Raw genomic sequence first — 21,742 nt, forward strand, 5'->3', positions numbered from 1 at the left:
TTGAGCACATCTAGATAAACAAACAAAGCTCCCAAGATGCAGCGCAGTACTTATACAGCTTGTGGGTGGGCTAACCCATACACGAGCTCTCCCTGCCACATTGAGAGGATCATTACTGGCAAAAAGCAGACTATTCCTAAACCAGAGGATGTTGTACAGAAGAAAAAGACATCAGAGAAGAAATTGAAGAAACAAAAACTGTATGGCTTGGGAATAAATTCAGCATAAAGTAAATGCTAATTTAAAAAAAAAAGAAAGAAAAAAATCATCCGTGAGCAGAAATGCAGCCCTTATTACCAGAACATAGACAAGATACAACCTACTATTAGCTGCCACAAAGTAGGCACCTAAATTCACTGTGGCCAATCCTAGCTCTTGGTTGAAATGCTTTGTTCTATGTTTTAGAAAATATACAAGGCAGACAGAAGGAAAGGCTAAAACATACGCAAACCAGTTGATGGCCTTTAGGCTAGATTGTCTTTGACAAGCATGGCTGAATCATCAGATGGCACCACAGAACAGAGTTATGCAAGTAATTCTCAAATTTATAAAGAGAAGCAAAGTTCCATAGTTGAGTTGGAACCTTAGGTCTACTTCTTTTTTTATACTCTGTCCATTTCTACACTACTACTACAAACTTCAAATATGATGATAAAGAAAAGGCTCAGAAAACAAATGCAAATGATTCAACATAAGGCAATGAAATGAACAGAAGCATGCACAGTTTTGTGCAGACTTCAATCTGGATGGGGAATCCAAGTTTTGTGTGGCAGGCTGATGGCTGTCCTCATTTCTCCTGAAAGTGCTTCAGTTTTTCCTGTAAGGAACTGATCTGTAGGGAGAGGCAAAAAAAAAAAAACCAAAAAAAAACCCATGAAAAATTCATCTGAAATCTTAAGTCCCACTATTTGATCTAGAATATATATGAACCAAAAAAGAACTGTAATTTGACATTTATATGGTTATCTTAGTTTTGTGATGTTCCAAAGAACAGTGCCACAGTGAGGAATGCATACACAGTGCTGCAGCCATGATGCTGCCCTTTATTATGCCAGACTTACAAACACAAAGCTGGGTTAACTCCTCTATCCCCACAGCTTCAATGGTCATTTCTATGCATGAGCCACTCTGCAATCGCCTATTTTAGAGTGCTTCTAACTCAATTACCGGATTTTTCGCTCCATAGGATGCACTTTTCCTCCAAAAAAGTGGAGGGGGAAATGCCCATGTGTCTTATGGAGCAAAAAATACAGTCTTTTATTAAATATTTTAACACACGATTTGGTTCAGAATTTTTTTTTTCCTCCTTAAAACCCTAAGTGTGTCTTATGGTCAGGTGCGTCTTAAGGAACGAAAAATACGGTAATCATCTTCTCCATTCCCCATGCCCAATAATCTTCCTCTTGTTTTCTGCATTTCTATTAGTGGCACACCATTTTCTAGTTACCCAGGCTTTGAACTCCTTTTTGTTTCCCTTTTTGTCCTCTAAAGTCAATCACTTGTTGAGTTCTGATTCCTTCTATCATATTTTCCTCTAATCTTTCCCCACTCTAATTTCTCCTATACACTGCTGGTAGAGAAATCTTCCTGAATTACTCCCCAGGTGAAAAAGCTTTAATGGCTCATTATGACCTACATTAAAAAATCGAAACTCTTTAGCCTGGCATTAACACCTGTGAGCCATTTGTACATGCTACTTTATATACAGAAAGCCCTCCTTTCCCTATCTCCTTGTTTAAAACCCTATGCACTTCCTTTTATTTTTATTTATTTTTTTGTATTTTTCCAAAGTGAGAAGCAGGAGGGAGGCAGACAGACAGACTCCCGCATGTGCCCAACTGATCAGAGTCCACCTGGCATGCCCACCAGGGGGTGATGCTTGGTGCCTCTGGGGTATTGCTCCACTGCAACCGGAGCCATTCTAGTGCCTGAGATGGAGGTCATGGAGCCATCCTCAGTGCCCAGGCCAACTCTGCTCCAATGGAGCCTTGGCTGCAGGAGGGGAAGAGAGAGTGGAGACAAAGCGGGGGGAAAGGGTGGAGAAGCAGATGGGTGCTTCTTCTTTGTGCTCTGGCCGGGAATCTAACATGAGACTTCCACACTCCAGTCTGATACTCTACTGCTGAGCCAACTGGCCAGGGCCCCTATCCACTTCCTAAGGCTCCAGTCAAACACCATCTCTCCATGAAGTCTTCCCTTATCTCCATGGACAAAAGTGAGCCCTCATTCCTTTAAATTCCTATCCCTCTCATGGATTTATCCCCTACTGGAGATAGAGACTGTGTTGTAAGCATTTTTTAGCTCCTTATAGAACCTAGCATAAAGTAGGCACCTAATAAATCTGCACTGAATAAATGAGCTCTAAGTGAATAAAGTTTACAGCTATCTTTCTATGTTAAAAATAGCACCCCCACAGTACTAATTACTTGCACTGATGAAGACAAAGATGTTTAGTGGATGCTAAAGCTGTCATGGCATTAACCGTTCATATGGCTGTCCTTGGATAAGTGATATGCTTAGGAGAAGAGAAGATACAGAATATAAGAATTCCCCTGGCCTTGTTAGATGGGGTTGGGGGACAGCATCATCTCTATTTTAAGGCCCCATGCTAAGCTAATCCTTACAATACAACCTCTAGTCTCTCTCTCTCTCTCTCTCTATTTTTTTTTACAGAGACAGAGAAAGAGTCAGAGAGAGGGATAGACAGGGACAGACAGACAGGAACGGAGAGAGATGAGAAGCATCAATCATTAGTTTTTTGTTGCGACACCTTAGTTGTTCATTGATTGCTTTCTCATATGTGCCTTGACCGTGGGGCTACAGCAGACCGAGTAACCCCTTGCTCGAGCCAGTGACCTTGGGTCCAAGCTGGTGAGCTTTGCTCAAACCAGATGAGTCCGCACTCAAGCTGGCGACCTCGAGGTCTCGAACCTGGTCCTTCGCATCCCAGTCTAACGCTCCATCCACTGTACCACCGCCTGGTCAGGCTACAACCTTTAGTCTCTTTAAAGTTGTTACCCTCAACAGTATAGGGCTGGAGTCAGCATACATTTTCTTTATTGCTACTTGACCCTCACTTATCTCACATGCCCTCCTCTTTTCACTCTGCTCACTCTCTTCTGATTTTAAATATACAGTCATTCGAGTCAGATATGTAACACACATCCTTAGCACTTCCTTCTTCAACACCCAGTAACTAACCCAGGTCCTGTCAATTCTACTTTTAAAATGCATTCACTCATATATATTTACAGCAGCATTATTTGTGATAGCCAAAATGTGAAACAACTCAAGTGTCCATCAGTGGATGAATGCATAAACAAAATGTGAGAATCCATACAACAGCATATTATTCAGCTTTAAAATGAAATCAATTACTGATATATGCCACAACATGGATTAACCTTGAAAACATTATGTTAAGTGAAAGATGTCAGACACCAAAGAACATATATGTTCCCTCTTACATGAAATAGCCAGAATAAGCCTAGTAGAAAGCAGATGAATGGTTGCGTAGAGGTGCAGGGCAGGAGTGGTTCAGAAGAAATGAGAAGTGAATGCTAATGGGTAAAGGTTTCATTTGGGGATAATGAAAATGTTCTAAAATTGATTGTAGTGATAGCTGCACAATTCTGTGAATGTACTAAAAGCCATTGGATTGTACAGTTTAAAGAGGTGAATTGTACGATATGTGCATTATGTCTCAGTAAAACTGTTATATAACATTTATATTACAGTTAAAATATGTATATTCTGTCCATCTCCATTGCCACCACCTTAGTCCAAGTTACCATCAATTCGACTACCACACAGCTTCCTAACTGGCCTCCCTCTTCTGGCCTTGCTTTCCTACAATAAATTCCTCACATAAGAATCAGAGTAGTTTTTTAAAAGTTTGAATTAAATGTGAGTCTCCTGCTTAAAACTCTTCAAGAGCTTCCAATTGCACATCAGACTAAAACCAATCCTCCTTATCATGGCTTGCAAGGACCATACAATATGTCCTCTGCCTACTTCTCCAACCTTATGTTGTCACTCTCTTCCTTACTTTAAATACTTGAGAGGTCCTCAAAGAGGCCAAGTTCTTTTTCAATGTGGAACCTAGCATATGCTCTACCCAAAAAGCTCTTTATCCTCGCTTAGTCTGGACTTATCCATCAGGTCTCAGCTAAATATAACTTTCTCAGAAAGGCTGATCATGACCCTCCCCAATTTAAATCAGGACTTTCTTTATTCAAATAGCATCCCTGACTTTTTCTCTTTCACAGTACTTCTTCATAATTTGCACCTTTAAATTTTTATAATTTGTTTACTATCAGTCTTCCTTGCTAGACTGTTAGCTTTATTAGGACAAGTATTGTATCTCTCTTATTCAAGGTGAAGGGATTAAGAAGTACAAATTGGTAAATTACAAAATAGTCACAGGAAGTAAAGTACAGTATACGAAATATAGTCAATATTATAATAGCTATGTATGGTGCCAAGCAGGTACTGGAAATATCAGGGGGAACACTTTGTAAAGTATATGATTGTCTAACCACTGTGCTGTACACACCCAACACTAATACAAAATTATATGGGATGTAAACTGTAATTTTAAAATAAAATGTAAGAAACACTGTGTCTACCCGGGGCTTTTCACTTAATAGTCATTCAATATCTATTGAATAAGTGAATTTTCAAAGATCTTGTTCCAACCTGCTACCCTCACATTTAAAAGATTTGACCACTACAATTCCTATAAAGAACAGCCAGAAATGGGATTGAGGGTGGGGTGGAGTATTCTTTGTATCAAATATTTTCTGGTTGATTTGAAAACACATTTCTTACCTGCTCATTTTTTTCTTTTTCTTGTAACATAAGCCGCTCCAGCACAACGTGTAAATGATTCTAAAAAATAAATTGTATAAATGATGTATGCTAAGTCTCAAAAAAAAAAAAAAAAAAAAAAAAAAAAGAAAGAAAGAAAGAGAAAAACAAAGAACAAGAGAAACAAAGAGCTTGGCAAATAATTTGATAAGAAAACTGTCAGTCATAATATAAAAGCACTCTTTTTAAAGGATTCAGAGTATAAAAACTGTACTCCCTAACTAGAAGACCATCAATTTGATTTTGTATACCCTACACAGTGTTTTACTTCTTATTCTAAAATAAATGGTTGAATTACCATTAGGTTACATTTTTCTAGTTTAGCACAAATCCTTTGACTGTGATGAAGTACTAAAAAAATTGGTTTGGAATTCTTGACTCTTTCATTTCCCAGAACTAAGGCAGAATATTACTATTCTTAACTAGCACTACATGCAACAACATTCACAATATACCATATATCTGTCTCTTTCAAAATATCTCCACATCTATTATTCCACTTGGTTATTCTAAAGGACAATTGAAATATGTATAGGTCCATGCCAAATTGCTCTCCTTCGATGACTACAGCTCTATAGAAAATGAAATCTGGCAAGGAATTCTCCAGATGTTTCAGAATTCCTCTCACTATAAAAATGGAAGCAAACATGGTATAAATATATTTTTCCTTTTGTTGAAATGTATATTGATAAAAATAAAGATATTTATTCTTGTTCAAGGATGCATCATAAAATTTAAAAACAGTTAATTCTCTTTCACTGCAATGAATACATTTTGATACAGACATGTTTCAAACTACGCCCTATCACTTTCAGCAGTCCTTGGTAAGGTACTTAACCTCTTTGAATTTCAATTCCTTATCTATAAAATGAGAAGTGACAATACCTATATTTCAGGGATGTGAAGATGAAACGTACAATGTTAAGTTCTTTATGTGCCTTTCACATAGGAAATGCTCAATATTGGCGATTATTATCTCAAGTCCCCTGGTCCCTTCCCCCCCCCCAAAAAAAAATGCTTATATGAGTTATCTGAATTATTCAGATAAAAGGAAACAGGGCTATCTATTATTAGCAGTTTCTAAGAGGTTGTTTAGCTTCATGAGTGAATAAGAACACTGCTCAGAGAGGACATGAGAGAGACCATAAGATGAGATTTTGAAAGTAAAACACCAAGTTATCTTTATACCAGTTAACAAGAATTTACCCTGAGTGTCGAGCTTTCCACTTTCTTGAGGAGATCCTTCTGTCTTTGTGCTTTGAACCGAATCTCTTGGAGTTTTTTCTCCGAGTAATGAATATGCTTCTGAATTTCCATGACTAACAGAAAAAGACAGAAACTTTATCTAAATACAGCCTGAACTAGTGGACTAAAATACAAGTCAACTAAAAGTCCACTACACATTTGAGCAATAATTTTTCAAACTTAGCCTTGAATTTAATGTGTGTTAGAGTCAACCTTCAGCATAGCCACCCAATCTGTCTCACCCCTTTGGTTTTTTTTTTTTTTTCTAACTTACCTATTGAATTGTCTCCTTCCTTTGCCTTACCCTGGCCATATTTAGTTAACTTGGCCTGTAGCTCCTTTTGCAGTTTTTCTTCATAAGACCGTTCCTTCTCTTCATCTCTAATATCATAGTAAAATTCCTCATCATCATCCTCTTCCTCTTCCTCATTCTCATTATCATCGGTACTGCTAGAATCATTGGGTGTCCCCCGAAGCACATGATATTCTACTGGTTTTAAGCAAAAAGAGGGAGAAACTTCCTGAAACTTTGCAAATGACTCCCACTCCAGCTGCAATTATACTCCTTCACATCAAAGTTACTGAGCAACCAATGAATTTTGTTATTTTTTCTTTTCAAAAAACAAGGACAGGTAATACAAAACACTGTAATATTCATTCATGAAGACAATGACCAAGATATTTAGAGACTCTATGAGCTGATAGGAATTTAGAATACCAATGATTGATGGGAGATTAGAACCCCAATCTAAAACCCACAAAGTAACAAGGGTCCAATAAAAGAAAAGAAGGGCAAAGACATCCTTTTCCTGTAGTTGGCCTATAAGTCTGTGGAGAATGGTCTTACACAGGGTCAACACCTACCTACTCTGCAGCTCCTGATTTTTTTCACTTTATTAATATACCTGAAGAGCGGTGGCTCTGCTTAGAGCCACTTGTTCCTGGGGCTATCTCAAAACTTGGAACAGAGGCTTGACTTTCTGTCTTGGTTTCATCTTCATTAACGACTTCCCATCCTGAAACAAGGTGCAATCAAGGAAAAATGTAGAAAGAAAGGAGAAGACACCATTGAAAGGGAAAAGGTTTTCTACTGAAAGTGTTATTTAATTTATTCCAACTTCAAGCTTTCTTATCTCTAATGAGAAGTGCCTTATATTGAATTACACAAGTAAAGAAATTTCTAATATATGAATTCACTGTTTCTAGCTAGAAAATAACATTTCCAAAAATCGTAAGTTCTATACAGGTACATCAAAATTTGCACACAAATACCAGAAGTGAGGGCTTGTCAGCAAGTGCATTTGGGATAGAAAAGACTACACAGAATGAATTTCGTATAAGAGGATACGGACACTGACAGCTTCAGAATCACAATACAACAGTCTCTTCAATTCTTTTTCAACCTCAGGAGATTCAGTGAACTGGACTGGACTCGAGGCAAGAGAAGTACTAGTAATGTCATTTGACACCTGTTTTCCAAGAATGCTCTTTTCCTACATACAAATAAATTCAAATAATTAGTCTTCTTTAAGATACCCATACAGACAAATTTATACTTTAAGTAATGTTATTTATGAATAAATCTTGACCAGGATCTGGATTTTTGTATGGTAAGCTTATTCTTTCCCAAATTACTTGAGACATTTAATCTTTTCAATCTGCAAATCTATGTTAAAGACCTCCCTCAGAGGTACAACTCTTAGGCCTCAGTTATTATTTCCTTGACTCACACAGGCAAAGAACTGTGATTCCTTATTTGTTATTTAGAAATAATTTAGTTTAATGACCCAAATTCCCAGATTCCACTTCCTCATATTTTTACTTTTAGAGATTTTCCTATTAGAAATAATGGTTCTTAGCTACATATTGTCCCTTAAATCCAGTTTTAGACAATTGTCTTTATAGCAACCAATCTGTCATGCCACAAATGGAAATTAGAATTTTGAGAAAGAATAAGCAATTTCAGACAACTGCTGTTAAAAGTGAACCCTGGCTTCCAATAAATGGCTTTTTAAATAAACATCAAAGAAAAAAAAAAGCAGATTAAAATATACAGAGTCACTGACCAAGTTGTATCTTTTCTTCTACGAGTTATCAGACATTAAACAATAAATTCATTATTCAGTGGATCAAATTCAGTATATGTGTATGGGAGTGAGGATTAGAGTTGAGAAGAAAGGCTTAAAAGTAAACTTTATGGTTTATTTGAAATTAATAAGCTATGAAATAAAACACACTAAGGGCAATCAATAATTTTTTCTTATGACTGTTATACCTCAGTTGTAAGGCTGACTTCTTCAACTTGTTTCAAACCAGGCAACTATAAAATAACACAAGCAACAACATTCTAGATGATTGTCATACTTCACTAAAGCTTAAAGAGTTCTAAAACTATTAAGTTAAGTTTACATTTAGTAGGCACTCAATAAGTGCTGCTGATTGTATAAAATCCAAGGCAAACATGTTCATAGATTGAAAGACTAGTAAAGATGTCAATTCTCCCCAAATTTATCTATAAGTTTGATATAATTCTTATTAAAATTCCAACAATGCTTTTCTATAGACATAAACAAACTTATTACAAAATTTATATGGAAAACTAGAAAGGCTCTAGAAAGGTTACAACAATCTTTTTTTTTTTCTTGCACTTCTCTGAAGCTGGAAACAGGGAGGCAGTCTGACAGACTCCCGCATGTGCCCAACCGGGATCCACCCGGCACGCCCACCAAGGGGCGATGCTCTACCCATCTGGGGCGTCGCTCTGTCGCGACCAGAGCCACTCTAGCGCCTGGGGCAGAGGCCAAGGAGCCATCCCCAGTGCCTGGGCCATCTTTGCTCCAATGGAGCCTTGGCTGCGGGAGGGGAAGAGAGAGACAGAGAGGAAGGAGAGGGGGAGGGGTGGAGAAGCAGATGGGTGCCTCTCCTGTGTGCCCTGGCCGGGAATCGAACCCAGGACTCCTGCAAGCCAGGCCGACGCTCCACCACTGAGTCAACCGGCCAGGGCCGTTACAACAATCTTGACAAAGAAAAATAAAATGAGAACAGTCTTATTCGTTTCACGACTCATATAAATTACATCATGATATTAGTGGAGGGTTCAATACATAGATTAATGGAACAGACCAGGGAAACCAGAAAAAGACTCACACAAATATGCCTAACAAATTTTTGACAAAGGTACAAAGGAAATACAATGGAGGAAGAACAGCTTTTTTTTATCAATGGTGCTAGAGCACCTGAACATGTAAATGCATATAAAATAATGAACCTTGAATGAAAACTTACACCTTTTACAAAAATTAACTCAGCCTGACCAGGTGGACGGGCAGTGGACAGAGCATTGACCTAGAATGCTGAAGACACAGGTTTGAAACCCTGAGATCGCTGGCTTGAGTGCAGGCTCATCTGGGTTGAGCAAAGGTTCACCAGCTTGAGCACAGGGTTGCTGTATTTTTTTAATTTATTTATTCATTTTAGAGACGAGAGAGAGAGAGAGAGAGAGAGAGAGAGAGAGAGAGAAGGGTGGCGAAGGAGCAGGAAACATCAACTCCCATGTGCCTTGACCAGGCAAGCCCAGGGTTTTGAACTGGCAATCTCAGCGTTCCAGGTCCACGCTTCACCCACTGCGCGACCACAGGTCAAGCACAGGGTTGCTGTCTTAAGTGTGGAATCATAGACATGACCACAGGGTCACTGCCTTGAGCCCAAAGGTAGCTGGCTTGAAGCCCAAGGTTTCTGGCTTGAGCAAGGGGTCACTGGCTCAGCTGGAGCTCCGCAGTCAAGTCATGTACGAGAAAGCAATCAACGAACAACCAAGGTGCTGCAACTACAAGTTGATGTTTGTCATCTCTCTCCCTTCCTCTCTGTCTGTCCCTGTCTCCCCCCTCTATATAGTTAATATATATATTATTAACTCTATATAATATATATATTAAGTTAATATATATATATTTTAACTCAAAAACGGGTTGCAGATATAAATGTAAAACTGTTAGAAAAAAAGGTATAGGAGAAAATCCTCAGGATCTGGGCTGGGTAAAGAGTTCTTTGACCTGACACAAAAGCAAGACTCTTAACAAGAAAAAGTCAATAAATTAGATCTCATGAAACATAACACTTTTGCTTTTGAAAGACCCTGTGAAGAAGATGAAAAGAACAGCTATGTACTAGGAGCTACGTACTAGGAAAATATTTGCAAACTGGGTATCTGACAAATTAGTATTTAAAACATAAAAAGAACTCTCAAAACTCAGCAATTTAGCATGACCAGGCAGTGGCGCAGTAGATAGAGTATTGGCCTGGATGCTGAGGACCCAGGTTTGAAACCCCGAGGTCACTGGCTTGAGCGCAGGCTCCACACTTGAGTGTGGGGTCTCTGGCTTGAGCATGGGATCATAGACATGACCCCATGGTCACTGGCTTGAGCTCAAAGGTCACTGGCTTGAAGCCCAATGTTGCTGGTTTGAGCCCAAGGTTGCTGGCTTGAGCAAGGTGTCACTGGCTCTGCTGTGCCCCAGGTCAAGGCACATATGAGAAAGCAGTCAATGAACAACTAAGGTGCCACAACCCTGAATTGATGCTTCTCATCTCTCTCCTTGCTTATCTGTCTGTCCTATCTGTCCCTCTCTCTGTTTCTCTCTCTATCTCTCTTGTTAAAAACAATAATAACAACAAAAAAAAAACTGAGAAATTTTAAAAATCCATTAAAGAAAATGGGCAAAAGGTATGAACAGATATTTCACTGAAGTGGATCTACAGATGGCAAATATGCAAGTGAGAAGATGTTCAATATCATTAACCATCAAGGAAATGCAAATTAATACCACAATGAGATGCACTATACATCTGTCAGAATGGCTAAAATAAGAAATAGTGACAACATCTAATGTTGGTGAGGGTATTGAGAATTTACCTCACACATACATGGTTGGTGGGAATGTAAAATGGTATAGCCACTCTGGAAAACAGTCTGGCAGTTTCTTATAAAATTAAATATGCAACTACCATATGATCCAGCAATTGCCCTCCTGGTCATTAACCCAAAGAAATGAATACTTATGTTCACACAAATACCTACTCACAGCTTATTTATAATAGTCAAAAACTGGGAACAACCCAGAGTTCATTCAATAGGTAAACACTTAAACTGTGATACATTCATACAATGGAATACTACTCAGCAATAAAAGGGAATAAACTATTGATACATGCAACAACTTGAAAAGATATTAAGGAAAGTATGCTGAGTGGGGAAAAAAGCCAGTTTTAAATGTTATACATTGTAGGTTTTCATTTACATGACATTTTCAAAATGACAAAAGTATAGAGATGGAGCGCACACTACTGATTGCCAGGGGTTAGAGACTACGGGCATTGGGTAGGTGGGAAATGAGTGTGGTTACAAAAAGGCAAGATGAGAGACCTCTTTGGTGACACAATTGTTTAGTATCTTGACTGTGTAGGTGGATATATGAACATACACATGAAATAAAACTGCATAGAACTGAACACACACACAGAAGAGTACAAGTAAAACTAGAGAAATCTGAATAAGATTGGTGAATTGTAATAATGTCCATTTCCTGCGTGATATTGTACTATAATTTAGCAAAAATCTACAATGGTGAAAACTGGGTAAAAAAAACCTGGTACTTTCCTTTTATTTCTTACAACTGCATGTGACTAAATTACAATTACTTCAAAATTTAAATAAGTTTAATTAAAAAATAAAGCCAAGCCACAGTACTCCTGTAGCTTGCCCAGGGTTCGAAAGTCCAAGGTAAGGTTAGGAATATAACCACAATTCCCAATTCTCAGGTTCTGGATGGGTTCACTTTAAAACTAAATCTTGCAATTGAAAACTAAAAGCATTAGCAGAAGTTTGAAATTCAAGGCACAGACAGTTCCCTAAGAACTAAGCTATAACCTCAAGGATCAGGTTGGTTTTTGTTCACTATATATAATATATTCCCAATTGCTGGCACAAAGTGCCTGGCATTTAGCTTGTGCTCAATAAATGTTTATCAAACATATAAATGAGTGAACAAATTAATCCCCAATGGACTATCTCCCTTAACCCCCACTCATAATCCTTTTCCAATCCACCCAGGAGACACAGAAACGGCATGCAACTAACCTTTTTTGTTGTTTTGTGGAATCTTTTCTTTCTGACATTCTGAAGTGGTGGAGTAACTAGAATAAATTCAACATAGTGAAATGAATATAATACTAATGGTAGTCACATATCTATCTGAATTTGATAAGGAGGAAAGGTCATATTATCAACTACTGGCTCATGATTTGACTCATCCCTTTAAGAGTGTCTGGATGCCTAATGAACCAAACACCTCAATGTGGTAAATGGGCCTCTGGCTCACAAGTAATTAGACTTCATCAGATAAATGCAGTTAAGCCAGAATGAGCAAAAGGGCTGGTGACTTACTGCCATGCTTTGAGGTGTATTTTTTCTGTCTCCCCTTTTCATTTTTCTTGATTGCTTTAAGATCAGCAGAGGCAACTGGATCTTCCATGGGAGAGTGACTAGCATCAGCAGTACACACAAGCATCTACATTTAACAAAGATAAAGAAGTTGACAATGGTCACAGATCTTGGATTAGTAATGAATCATGATCATTCTTACCACCAGAAGTTCTGGAGCATAGAAGTAGGGACAATGTTACTTGGCATTTCCAGAAAACCAAATATTATATCCACTCATGTTCATTCTCTCTGTTTTGGCAGCACTGTATGTGGACTCTGAGATGGGTTTTTTTTAGCTTGAATATTTACCACTGCAGAAGAAATATGTTAAAAATGGATATATCTTTGCATTTTGAGTTAGAAAGGAAACAAAAAAATCAAGAGTAGAGATGACAAATAAGAACCAGTTTAAATCTCCACAGTTAAAAGCATACTGCTTTAACAGAAAGTTCAGAAGAAAATCCCAGATGCTCACATTTTTCAAATAATGAAAGTCTTTATAAATAGCGAAGAGAGTGCTCTAAAAGCTATTTAGATAAAATAAAGTAGTGAAAAGGTATGGGTCAAACACCAAACAAGAACATGCCATTGTATTCCTGTGCAGTTGAGCTGAAAGTTAGAAATGACAAGCAGCCATTCACCAAGTGGAAAGGAGCACTGAAATTCAGAGAAAAGGAGAAAGGGATTCCTGAAAGGATGTAAGAACTAGGAGATTAAGAAAATTTGTCCATACCTGAGAAATATCTGCTGTCTTATAAAAGACTTTACTGTTGAGAGTTTTCAGGCTTTCAACAACACATGGTAAGTCAACCATCTTAGCAGTTAGTGAGACATCTTTCACTTCAACAGTCGCATGACGATTATCAGCTGAAGAGACGTAGGAAAGATGAAAGTTGACATCTGCCCAATGTACTCTTAAACCTCCTCCAGTTTGTATAATGAAGACGTGTGGGATAGACTTGTCTTTCAGTGAAATCTATTATTTCTTATTATGCTAAAATTGTGCATGCAATTTGTAGCTCTCCAGAGGGGGGAAAAGGCAGAGTATATAGTAGAGACTGTTTTTTCCCCCTAGTTTATGTCACTTGGTTAAAAGTAGTGAATTTTTTTAGTAATGGTTGTGAACTAAATATGGATAAAGTAGTAAATGTTTTATTCTCATTCTGAAAGGCAAACTCCATTCATTCAAACCCATTCATTTTGACACCATAAGAATCATTCAATCATGTCATTATGCATAGGTGTTTTCAAAGGGTCGGGTAAGGGAAAGGTTGATCCTAGAATTGTGCTAGTAAGTCTCAAGTTATGACTTCTAGTTGGCTTGAAAAAGATAAAATTCTACACAGTCACCGTTTAATGAAAAACTATGTATATTATATACATGTGTGTGTGCACGCACGCACGTGTATGTATGTGTGTGTGTGTGTGTGTGTGTATATATATATATATATATATATATATAACATATTGACAACTCTGAATCCTGCCCAGGTATCTCAAACATTGATATCTTTGAGGATTCAAGTGTAATCTTCTAGTAGTAAGTGAAAAAAAAGAAAGATGTAGAACCATGATTGACATGATCCTTTTGCTGTAAATTAACTCTAAAAACAAAGAGATTATTTAGCCTGACCAGGCAGTGGTGCAGTGGATAGAGCGTCGGACTGGGATGCCAAGGTTCAAGACCCTGAAGTCACTAGCTTGAGCATGGGTTCATCTGGTTTGAGCAAAAGCTCACCAGCTTGGACCCATGGTTGCTGGCTTGAGCAAGGGGTTACTTGGTCTGCTGAAGGCCCACTGTCAAGGCACATATGAGAAAGCAATCAATGAACAACTAAGGCGTCACAACAAAAAACTGATGATTAATGCTTCTCATCTCTCTCCGTTCCTGTCTGTCTGTCCCTATCTATCCCTCTCTCTGACCCTGTAAAAAACAAACAAAAAACAAAAAAAGCCACAAAAAACAAAGAGGTTATTTGAATGCTGGTATTATGTATAAAAGTTTTGTCTGTGAGGAAACACAAGGATAGATAGTTAATATTATTTATCTTTGGCATTGACTTTGGGGGACGGTGAAGGAGAGTTTCACTCCTCCATTGGAACTTCTCTGTTTTATTTTAATTTTCTAGCCATAAACGTGTATTGCCCTTTTTGAAAATGTCAATAGGGCTACTAGAGTAGTGGGCTTATGGGCCATTTTTTATTTATATACTTCTCTGTATTTATTTTATTTTTAACATAAATGTTTTATTGAATAAATACATGCATTGCCTTGTAAAATTAGCTGAACAAAAAATATTTTATCATTAAAAAAACTGCAGCTTTCCATTTGCAGTGGGTGATTTAGCTAGAATTGAAATTACAGTGACAAAAAAAAAAAGAAATTACAGTGACAACCACAGTTTAAATGCACATACACACAGATTTGCAAGTGGCATAGGTTCTACTTCTCTGTGTTTAAAAAAACAATAAATGTTATTGAAAAGACAGAATGGTGTGTCACCTTTGTAAACAAACAACAGTACATACATTTGCCATAGTCAGAAATCACATAGCTTGTATGTAAGAGACAAGCAGCAGTATGCAAATCCCACAGTAGACCTCCAAGTTCTTTCTTATACAGGGGGTCTTCGGGTTACGACACAGTTCCATTCCTATGACAGTGACGTAACCCAAATTTTGGTGTAAGTGGAAACACACCCTAGCCTAAGTCACTTACTTATCCTAACACAGTTGTAAAATCATAATCTAGAACATAAAAACACAATTAAACCACAGAAAAAGGACATAAATATACTGTACTGTACACTGTATCGTGTATTCTTCCACCACGTTCAACCAAACTAGTTTACCCATGTAGTTCATAAGTACTACATACTTTATGAACATAAAGATGTAAGCTGAAACACTCATGTCTAATTTTTTTAAAGTTTTTATGGGACTGAGTGTCATAAACTTGAAACATTGTATGTCAAGACTGTTGTAACCAGAAGACCCCTGTACACACACTGACAATTAACTCAAGTGGCACAGTATTTACTTCTTTTCCTTCTTTTTTTTTTTGTGTGTGACAGAGACAGAGAGAGAGGGGGACAGACAGACGGAGGGAGAGAGATGAGAACCATCAATTCTTCATTGCGGCACCTTAGTTCATTGATTGCTTTCTCATATGTGCCTTGATGGGGGGAGGGGCTACAACACAGCAAGTGACCCTTTGCTCAAGCCAGCGACCTTGGGCTCAAGCCAGCAACCTTGGGCTTCAAGTCAGTGAACTTTGGGCTCAAGCCAGTGACCATGGGTTCATATCTATGATCTCACACTCTATCCAGTGACCCAGTGTTCAAGCTGGTGAGCCCGTGTTCAAGTTGGCAACCTCGGGGTTTCAAACATGGGTCTTCTGTGTCCCAGGCCAACGCTCTATCCACTGCCACCGCCTAGTCAGGCTACTTCTTTTCTTCTTAAAAGACGAAATGGGAGTGATTTAAGCCTCTCTCTTAGAGTCCATCAAGACAGAGACCAATTCTATTCTTTGTCATATACTTAGTATGGAATAAAGAACCTGGCACAGAACAATCTCTTAATAAATTATTGTTCAGTGTGTGGTGAATGGATTTTAACTACTTACAAGATAAGTCGATTTTTAGTTTATCCTTCATGTCGGCATTTCCAGAACGTATCATTTCCCTGACAGTAGAAGCATGTTCCTAAAAGGAGGTAAATTGACAAACCAAAAGGATGAATTGTCTCCTTGACAGCTAAGAGAACAGATATGTCAGAGACATTCTCCTCAAATAAAACCTTAAATCTTTCAAACATTAAGAACAATGCCACATACTATAAGATATCGTGCATTGTGCAAGTCAAATTAGATTGAAACATGTAGCCACTGTGGAAGACAATATGGTGTTTCCTCAAAAAATTAAAAATGGAACTGCCTTATGACCCAGCTATCCCACTTCTAGGAATATATCCTAAGAATCCCAAAACATTAATTCAAAAGAAGATATGCTCCCCCCATGTTTACTGCAGCATTGTTGGCAATAGCCAATATCTGGAAAACAGCTCAAGTGTCCATTCCATCGGTGGACGAGTGGATAAAAAAGCTGTGTTACATATACACAATGAAGTACCATATGCCTATAAAAAAGAAGGAAACCTTACCTCTTGCAACAGCATGGATGGACCTGGAGATTATTCCACTAAGTGAAATAAGCCAGGCAGAGAAAGACAAATACCGTATGATCTCACTTATATGTGTAATTTAATGAGCAAAATAAACTGAGGAACAAAATAGAAACAGAGGCAGAGTCACAGGTCACAAGGAACAGAGGGATAGCTCTCAGAGGGAAGGGGGAAGAGTGGAGGGATTGAAGAAGGTGAAGGGATTAGTCATATACATCAGTAGTCCCCAACCCCCGGGCCGCGGACCAGTACTGGTCCGTGGGCCATTTGGTACCAGTTTGCAGAGAAAGAATAAATAACTTACATTATTTCTGTTTTATTTATATTTAAGTCTGAACGATGTTTTATTTTTAAAAATGACCAGATTCAAAAAAAAAAAAAAAAGACCAGATTCCCTCTGTTACATCCGTCTAAGACTCACTCTTGATGCTTGTCTCAGTCACGTGATACATTTATCCGTCCCACCCTAAAGACCGGTCGTGAAAATATTTCCTGAAATTAAACCGGTCCGTGGCCCAAAAAAGGTTGGGGACCACTGATATACATAACACATATATACAGACAACACAGCAATAGCCAGAGGGAAAGGGGGTGAAGGTAAGGTGAGGGGGCAAATGGGGGTAGAAATATACTTTGCATGTGGTGTGGGGGGCATGATGCAGTGTGTAGAGGGTGTTAATTGAGTGAATCACTTGAAACCATGTCAACACAATAAATTTTTTTAAAAGTTAGAATGAAGCTGACTCTAAATTCACTGCTTTTAGTAGCAATAGTTAATATCTTCTCCTAGCTCTATATTCCTGTCTCTCACTATTGCCCTTCAACTGTAACTGCTAAGGAAAAACACAGCTGCAGTTTACTAAGTACATTAATTAACCATTATTGGAGAAATAGTTTTCTGAAGCCCATCCTTAATGTAGCTTTCGCAGACTAAATAATACTTGAATACAGGAAAGAACTTAACACAATGTTGAGAGGAGCTTCAACAGCTTTGCATGGTGATGAATTTGCAAGACACAGTGTTGGTTCCTCTCACTTGGCTTTTTTTGAGGTGACAGAAAAGAATTTAGAAAAGTCTTATCTTGGCTGTCCAAGTGACTAAACCCATCGTTGTCACAACTGTTTGCCAGGAAATCAATCCATATGATAGGTGGTTATGTACAGGACAAAAGAAATGCTGTGAAAAGAGAATAGGACTAAGATAGGACTGCTTCATAAAGCATAATTCCTGGGAAACAAATGCTCTCAGTTTTTACAGCCTACCTCAAAGAAAACTGCTCCAGAATCCAAGCGGAGCCAATACTTGTGCACCAGAGATATTTTCTCTGAGATACAAAGGTTTCTTACCGGAGGCAGACGCAATATAAACTGGTTCTCAACATCATAAGTATGTTCATCTTCACTTCTCTTCACCTCTTGTTTTTGAGATCCTGAAAAAAAGAAAACCAGAAAGTTACCAAAAGCTCCTCTTGCTCCCTCTCCTGGTAGTACTGGTAAATTATACAAGATCTTGCCCACAATCCATTCTGGAATGGTGTGTCTGTACAATTCTGAAATACCTTAATTGCAATAACTTTATTATTTCTAAAAATCACTCTATTTCCTTCGAAATACATAAAGATTTAAAAAATTAATACAAACATCATAACAAATAAAGTCAGATATTACAAAACATGATTTAGTCTTTAATGATATTCTTAGACTCTCAGATAAAGCACAAGCACTATAATATCACCAACACCATGCGGGCAACTGAAGCAAACTACATGCTTTTGCAGGGAGAGTGCCAACCAAAGTCTGAAATCAACCCCCCAAATACTGGCAAAAATGTTTTATGGATTAAAAGGAAACAACAGCTTAATTTTCAATATTTCATTTACTTTAACAGACTGTGAGGAATTAAGGCCATGGTAGAGCAGGCAGCGTTTTACAACTCCAGAGCCAGCACAAATAGCTCAGGCCTATGTTGGGAAAAGTCCAGTTCTTACTGTTAAGCTATCTATATGAATACACCTATATATTCATGGAATAGACACATTCCTGAAAGAATATGAAAGAACATAAGATCCATTTGATTTATCCGTTGTCAGCATTAACTGTGTGCATTCTATGTGTGGGCACTACATTGATTGTGTTAGGTCTATTATTTCATATAAATCTTATAACCACCACTTATTTGCAATATACCTAAAAGATATTTGAAGGGATCCTAAGATGGATCCCCTTATATACACTTGATCTCAGCCAAAAGGCCAATAAATAATAGATTCTTTTACACAAAGAAAAATACACTTTCTGTAAAATAATAATTCTCTCCAAGTTAACCTTTATTTTTCATCCTATCTTCCATCTCTTTGGGATATACCTGAAAAGGCTGGTATTTTTGGTGTCAGGGCCCACACTTCTGCTGAAGACTTTTTCTCAAAAGTGTAAAGAAAATAATGTATTGCACATATATTAAAACTGACAAAGTTTTCTTAGGTTTTAAGAAAACTATAAACCAAGCTATAAAATCTTATACCTTAAGTTAGATTAATATACAGCTTCTAATACTCTGTAAACCAGTAACTGGGCTCTGAATTTCGAACTTGAGTATCACTTAAAAGTCCTGGAACCTTTTTCTAAAAACACATCCAAGTTAGTGTGAGACCCTATTGCGGTGAAATCACTCACCAGTTATAATTTCAGTCCTTTAGTATGACTTCGCAAACTACCAGAAAGGCATAGAAAATACAAGAGAGGCCCGCAGTGTATAAGCAGACAGCCAGGATGAGAGAGAGAAAAAGACAGAGAGAGACATTGATTATTTGTGATAATCGTTTTTTCCTTCTTATTTCATACGGTTAAACTCACACAATGCAAACATAACAGGGAAAGTTAATTAAAACAAAGCAAATTAAATTTAAAATCTTGGAGCTGGGAACATTGCACAACAGGACAAAAAGTAACAAACAATTAAGGTTGGGAGCAGAAATATAGATAGTTGAGGAACTAGCTGCTAAACAAGATTTTATCAGAGCAGTGGTAACTTTTTGGATTTCTCAGCAGAACTAAGCCTAGGACATTTTGTTCATTTCAATGCCTTTCTGGCAACTCCTCTTTTATGAACAAAAGAATGTAGAAATGGAAACTTTCAGGGAAGATGGACAGCCCTCATTGAAATGAGTTTTGAATATTTTTAAACATTTCTTACTGTTTGATACCTAATTAAATTAACGAAACCTGTCTCCATCATTCACCTCCCAGCTCCACCTCGCTTTAGTGGAATTAGATTGGGAATTAGAATTATAGCGAGATGGGAGGCGCCCGACAGCGAGCCCCAGGCAGGTCGAGTCAGCATCAGCCAAAGTTGGCATTTTCTTAAGTTCTTAGCGGCTGGCAGCAGTTTGGAGGCAATGACCGCCCCATCTTTATCCCGAGAGTACGAAGTTTCCAAGCGAAGAGTCCAGCTTTTAGATTTTGAACTAATTCCCTGGAAAACCGAGAGTCCCAGTCTTTGCGCCTCCCAGCCCAGGCTGGCAAGAGCGGTTCCACCGTGCGCCGACGGCTCCCGGGACCGTCCGCCCGGCCGACCCGCCCGCGGACTCACCTGCTGCCCCACTGCCACGCGCGGGCGCCGGAGCAGCCGCCGCGGGTGGGCCCCCCCGTCTCCCGCGGCGGCTCCGACAGGGGCGCGAGCGGGCTCCCGCGCGGCCGTCCATGGAGATGAGCGGCGAGCGGACTGAGCCGCGACAGGTAGCAGCCTCGGCACAGCCCCTCCCCGCCTCGCCACGCCTCCGCGGCCGCCTGGGCCAACGGACGGGCTGGCGACCTCGAGGCGCGGTGTCAAGTCGCCGCGTGCTGGGGGGCAGGGGCGAGCGTGGGGTCCGAGGGGGTCGGGCCCGAGGGGCGCCGGGCCGGCGGCGACGCGGCCGCTCGAGGGTCTGGTGGCACTGTTCCTCAGAACACACTCCCCTGGCGCAGAGGCAGCCTTTGCGGTGGCCGCCACAGGGCTTCCACCCAGGGCACAGGGGTATTTGTAAAAGGGGTAGCTCCTTCGGGTACTCGTCAACTGCTGACACCTACGCCGCCATTTAATAGCTAGAACCCATTAAATAACTACATTCTGTGCCCAAACTGTGCGAACACACTGGCCGCCACCTCTCTTCAGTCATTATATTATATCTCTTGGACAGGGACACAAGTTACACCACTTATTTCTTCTAAAGGGGGTCGCACATTTCAAATAAAAGTCCCCCCAAGGAAAGATATCTTTAACTTGTGAGGAAAAAAAAAACCCAAAACGTGAAGCTACCTACCTGTCCTTGCCCTCGCGCTGTCCAGAGGCGTCCTGTCAGCGGCCTGGGCGTCTCTGTTGGCCTCGGCCTCGGCGCCACGGTCCACAGTGGTTGGGGTGCCTTTCTCGGCCGCAGCCTGGGCGCCGAAGTCATCGGCAGTTTCAGCTCCACATTCGACCAAAATTCGGAGATTTTCCAAATCCATCATTTCTGGTGTTGAAGCTCTTGCTGTAGAGTCGCTTTCCAACACATGAGAGTGCTGTCCCTCATGGTACTCCATGGTCTACTCACTTGCGGTACTAAAATGGCTTCCGGTTCAGTCACGTGACCTGAAAGGTTCCAGCACTTTCCTAAAACGATATCAAAGGTATTCTCCTTAAAGATACAGGAATAATATTAGAGAATTACCGGTGCCTGTTAGAGAAGTCTCTACTGCCTAACACTTAATATAAATTTAATTGTAAAGAATAAATATTTTTGGAAGAATAATTATTGTATAATCATTTCTTCTGGATAACTCATATTTCTTTTCATTCGGTGAAACTAAATTATCAACACTTCAGACCTAGACAAAATCGTTTTGGTCCACGTTACTGTTATGTCGTGGAGCCACTACAACATGGGTTGTAATACAAAATATACCAAATGAAATTTGGCTTTCATTTACTGTATAATATTCGTGAAGGCA

General features: G+C 39.1%; 1 protein-coding gene across 1 annotated transcript; it reads right to left on the reverse strand.

Annotated features, from left to right (window-relative positions):
* Positions 1 to 787: 787 nt before the first annotated feature.
* On the reverse strand, positions 788 to 21,334 carry TAF7L (TATA-box binding protein associated factor 7 like). Its single transcript, XM_066250465.1, has 13 exons — positions 21,076 to 21,334; positions 18,125 to 18,192; positions 16,221 to 16,299; positions 13,329 to 13,462; positions 12,557 to 12,680; positions 12,251 to 12,306; positions 8,390 to 8,434; positions 7,463 to 7,607; positions 7,020 to 7,130; positions 6,389 to 6,601; positions 6,076 to 6,188; positions 4,831 to 4,890; positions 788 to 832 (listed from the first exon to the last, which is right to left on the reverse strand). The coding sequence occupies exons 1-13, from the start codon at positions 21,332 to 21,334 to the stop codon at positions 788 to 790; spliced, it is 1,452 nt and encodes a 483-aa protein (XP_066106562.1).
* Between the last annotated feature and the right edge of the window lie 408 nt (positions 21,335 to 21,742).

This window comes from Saccopteryx bilineata, chromosome X (genome assembly GCF_036850765.1).
Source record: "Saccopteryx bilineata isolate mSacBil1 chromosome X, mSacBil1_pri_phased_curated, whole genome shotgun sequence".
Taxonomy (NCBI): domain Eukaryota; kingdom Metazoa; phylum Chordata; class Mammalia; order Chiroptera; family Emballonuridae; genus Saccopteryx; species Saccopteryx bilineata.

What these genes read in the sequence shown, in the direction of transcription:
- TAF7L (XM_066250465.1), bottom strand. Translation starts at nt 21,334, where the DNA reads ATGGAGTACCATGAGGGACAGCACTCTCATGTGTTGGAAAGCGACTCT. An exon ending in TTATATTGCGTCTGCCTCCG is followed by an intron (nt 16,300 to 18,124) that starts GTAAGAAACCTT and finishes ACCTCCTTTTAG; the next exon opens with GAACATGCTTCTACTGTCAG. An exon ending in TCCACAAAACAACAAAAAAG is followed by an intron (nt 8,435 to 12,250) that starts GTTAGTTGCATG and finishes GTTATTTTATAG; the next exon opens with TTGCCTGGTTTGAAACAAGT.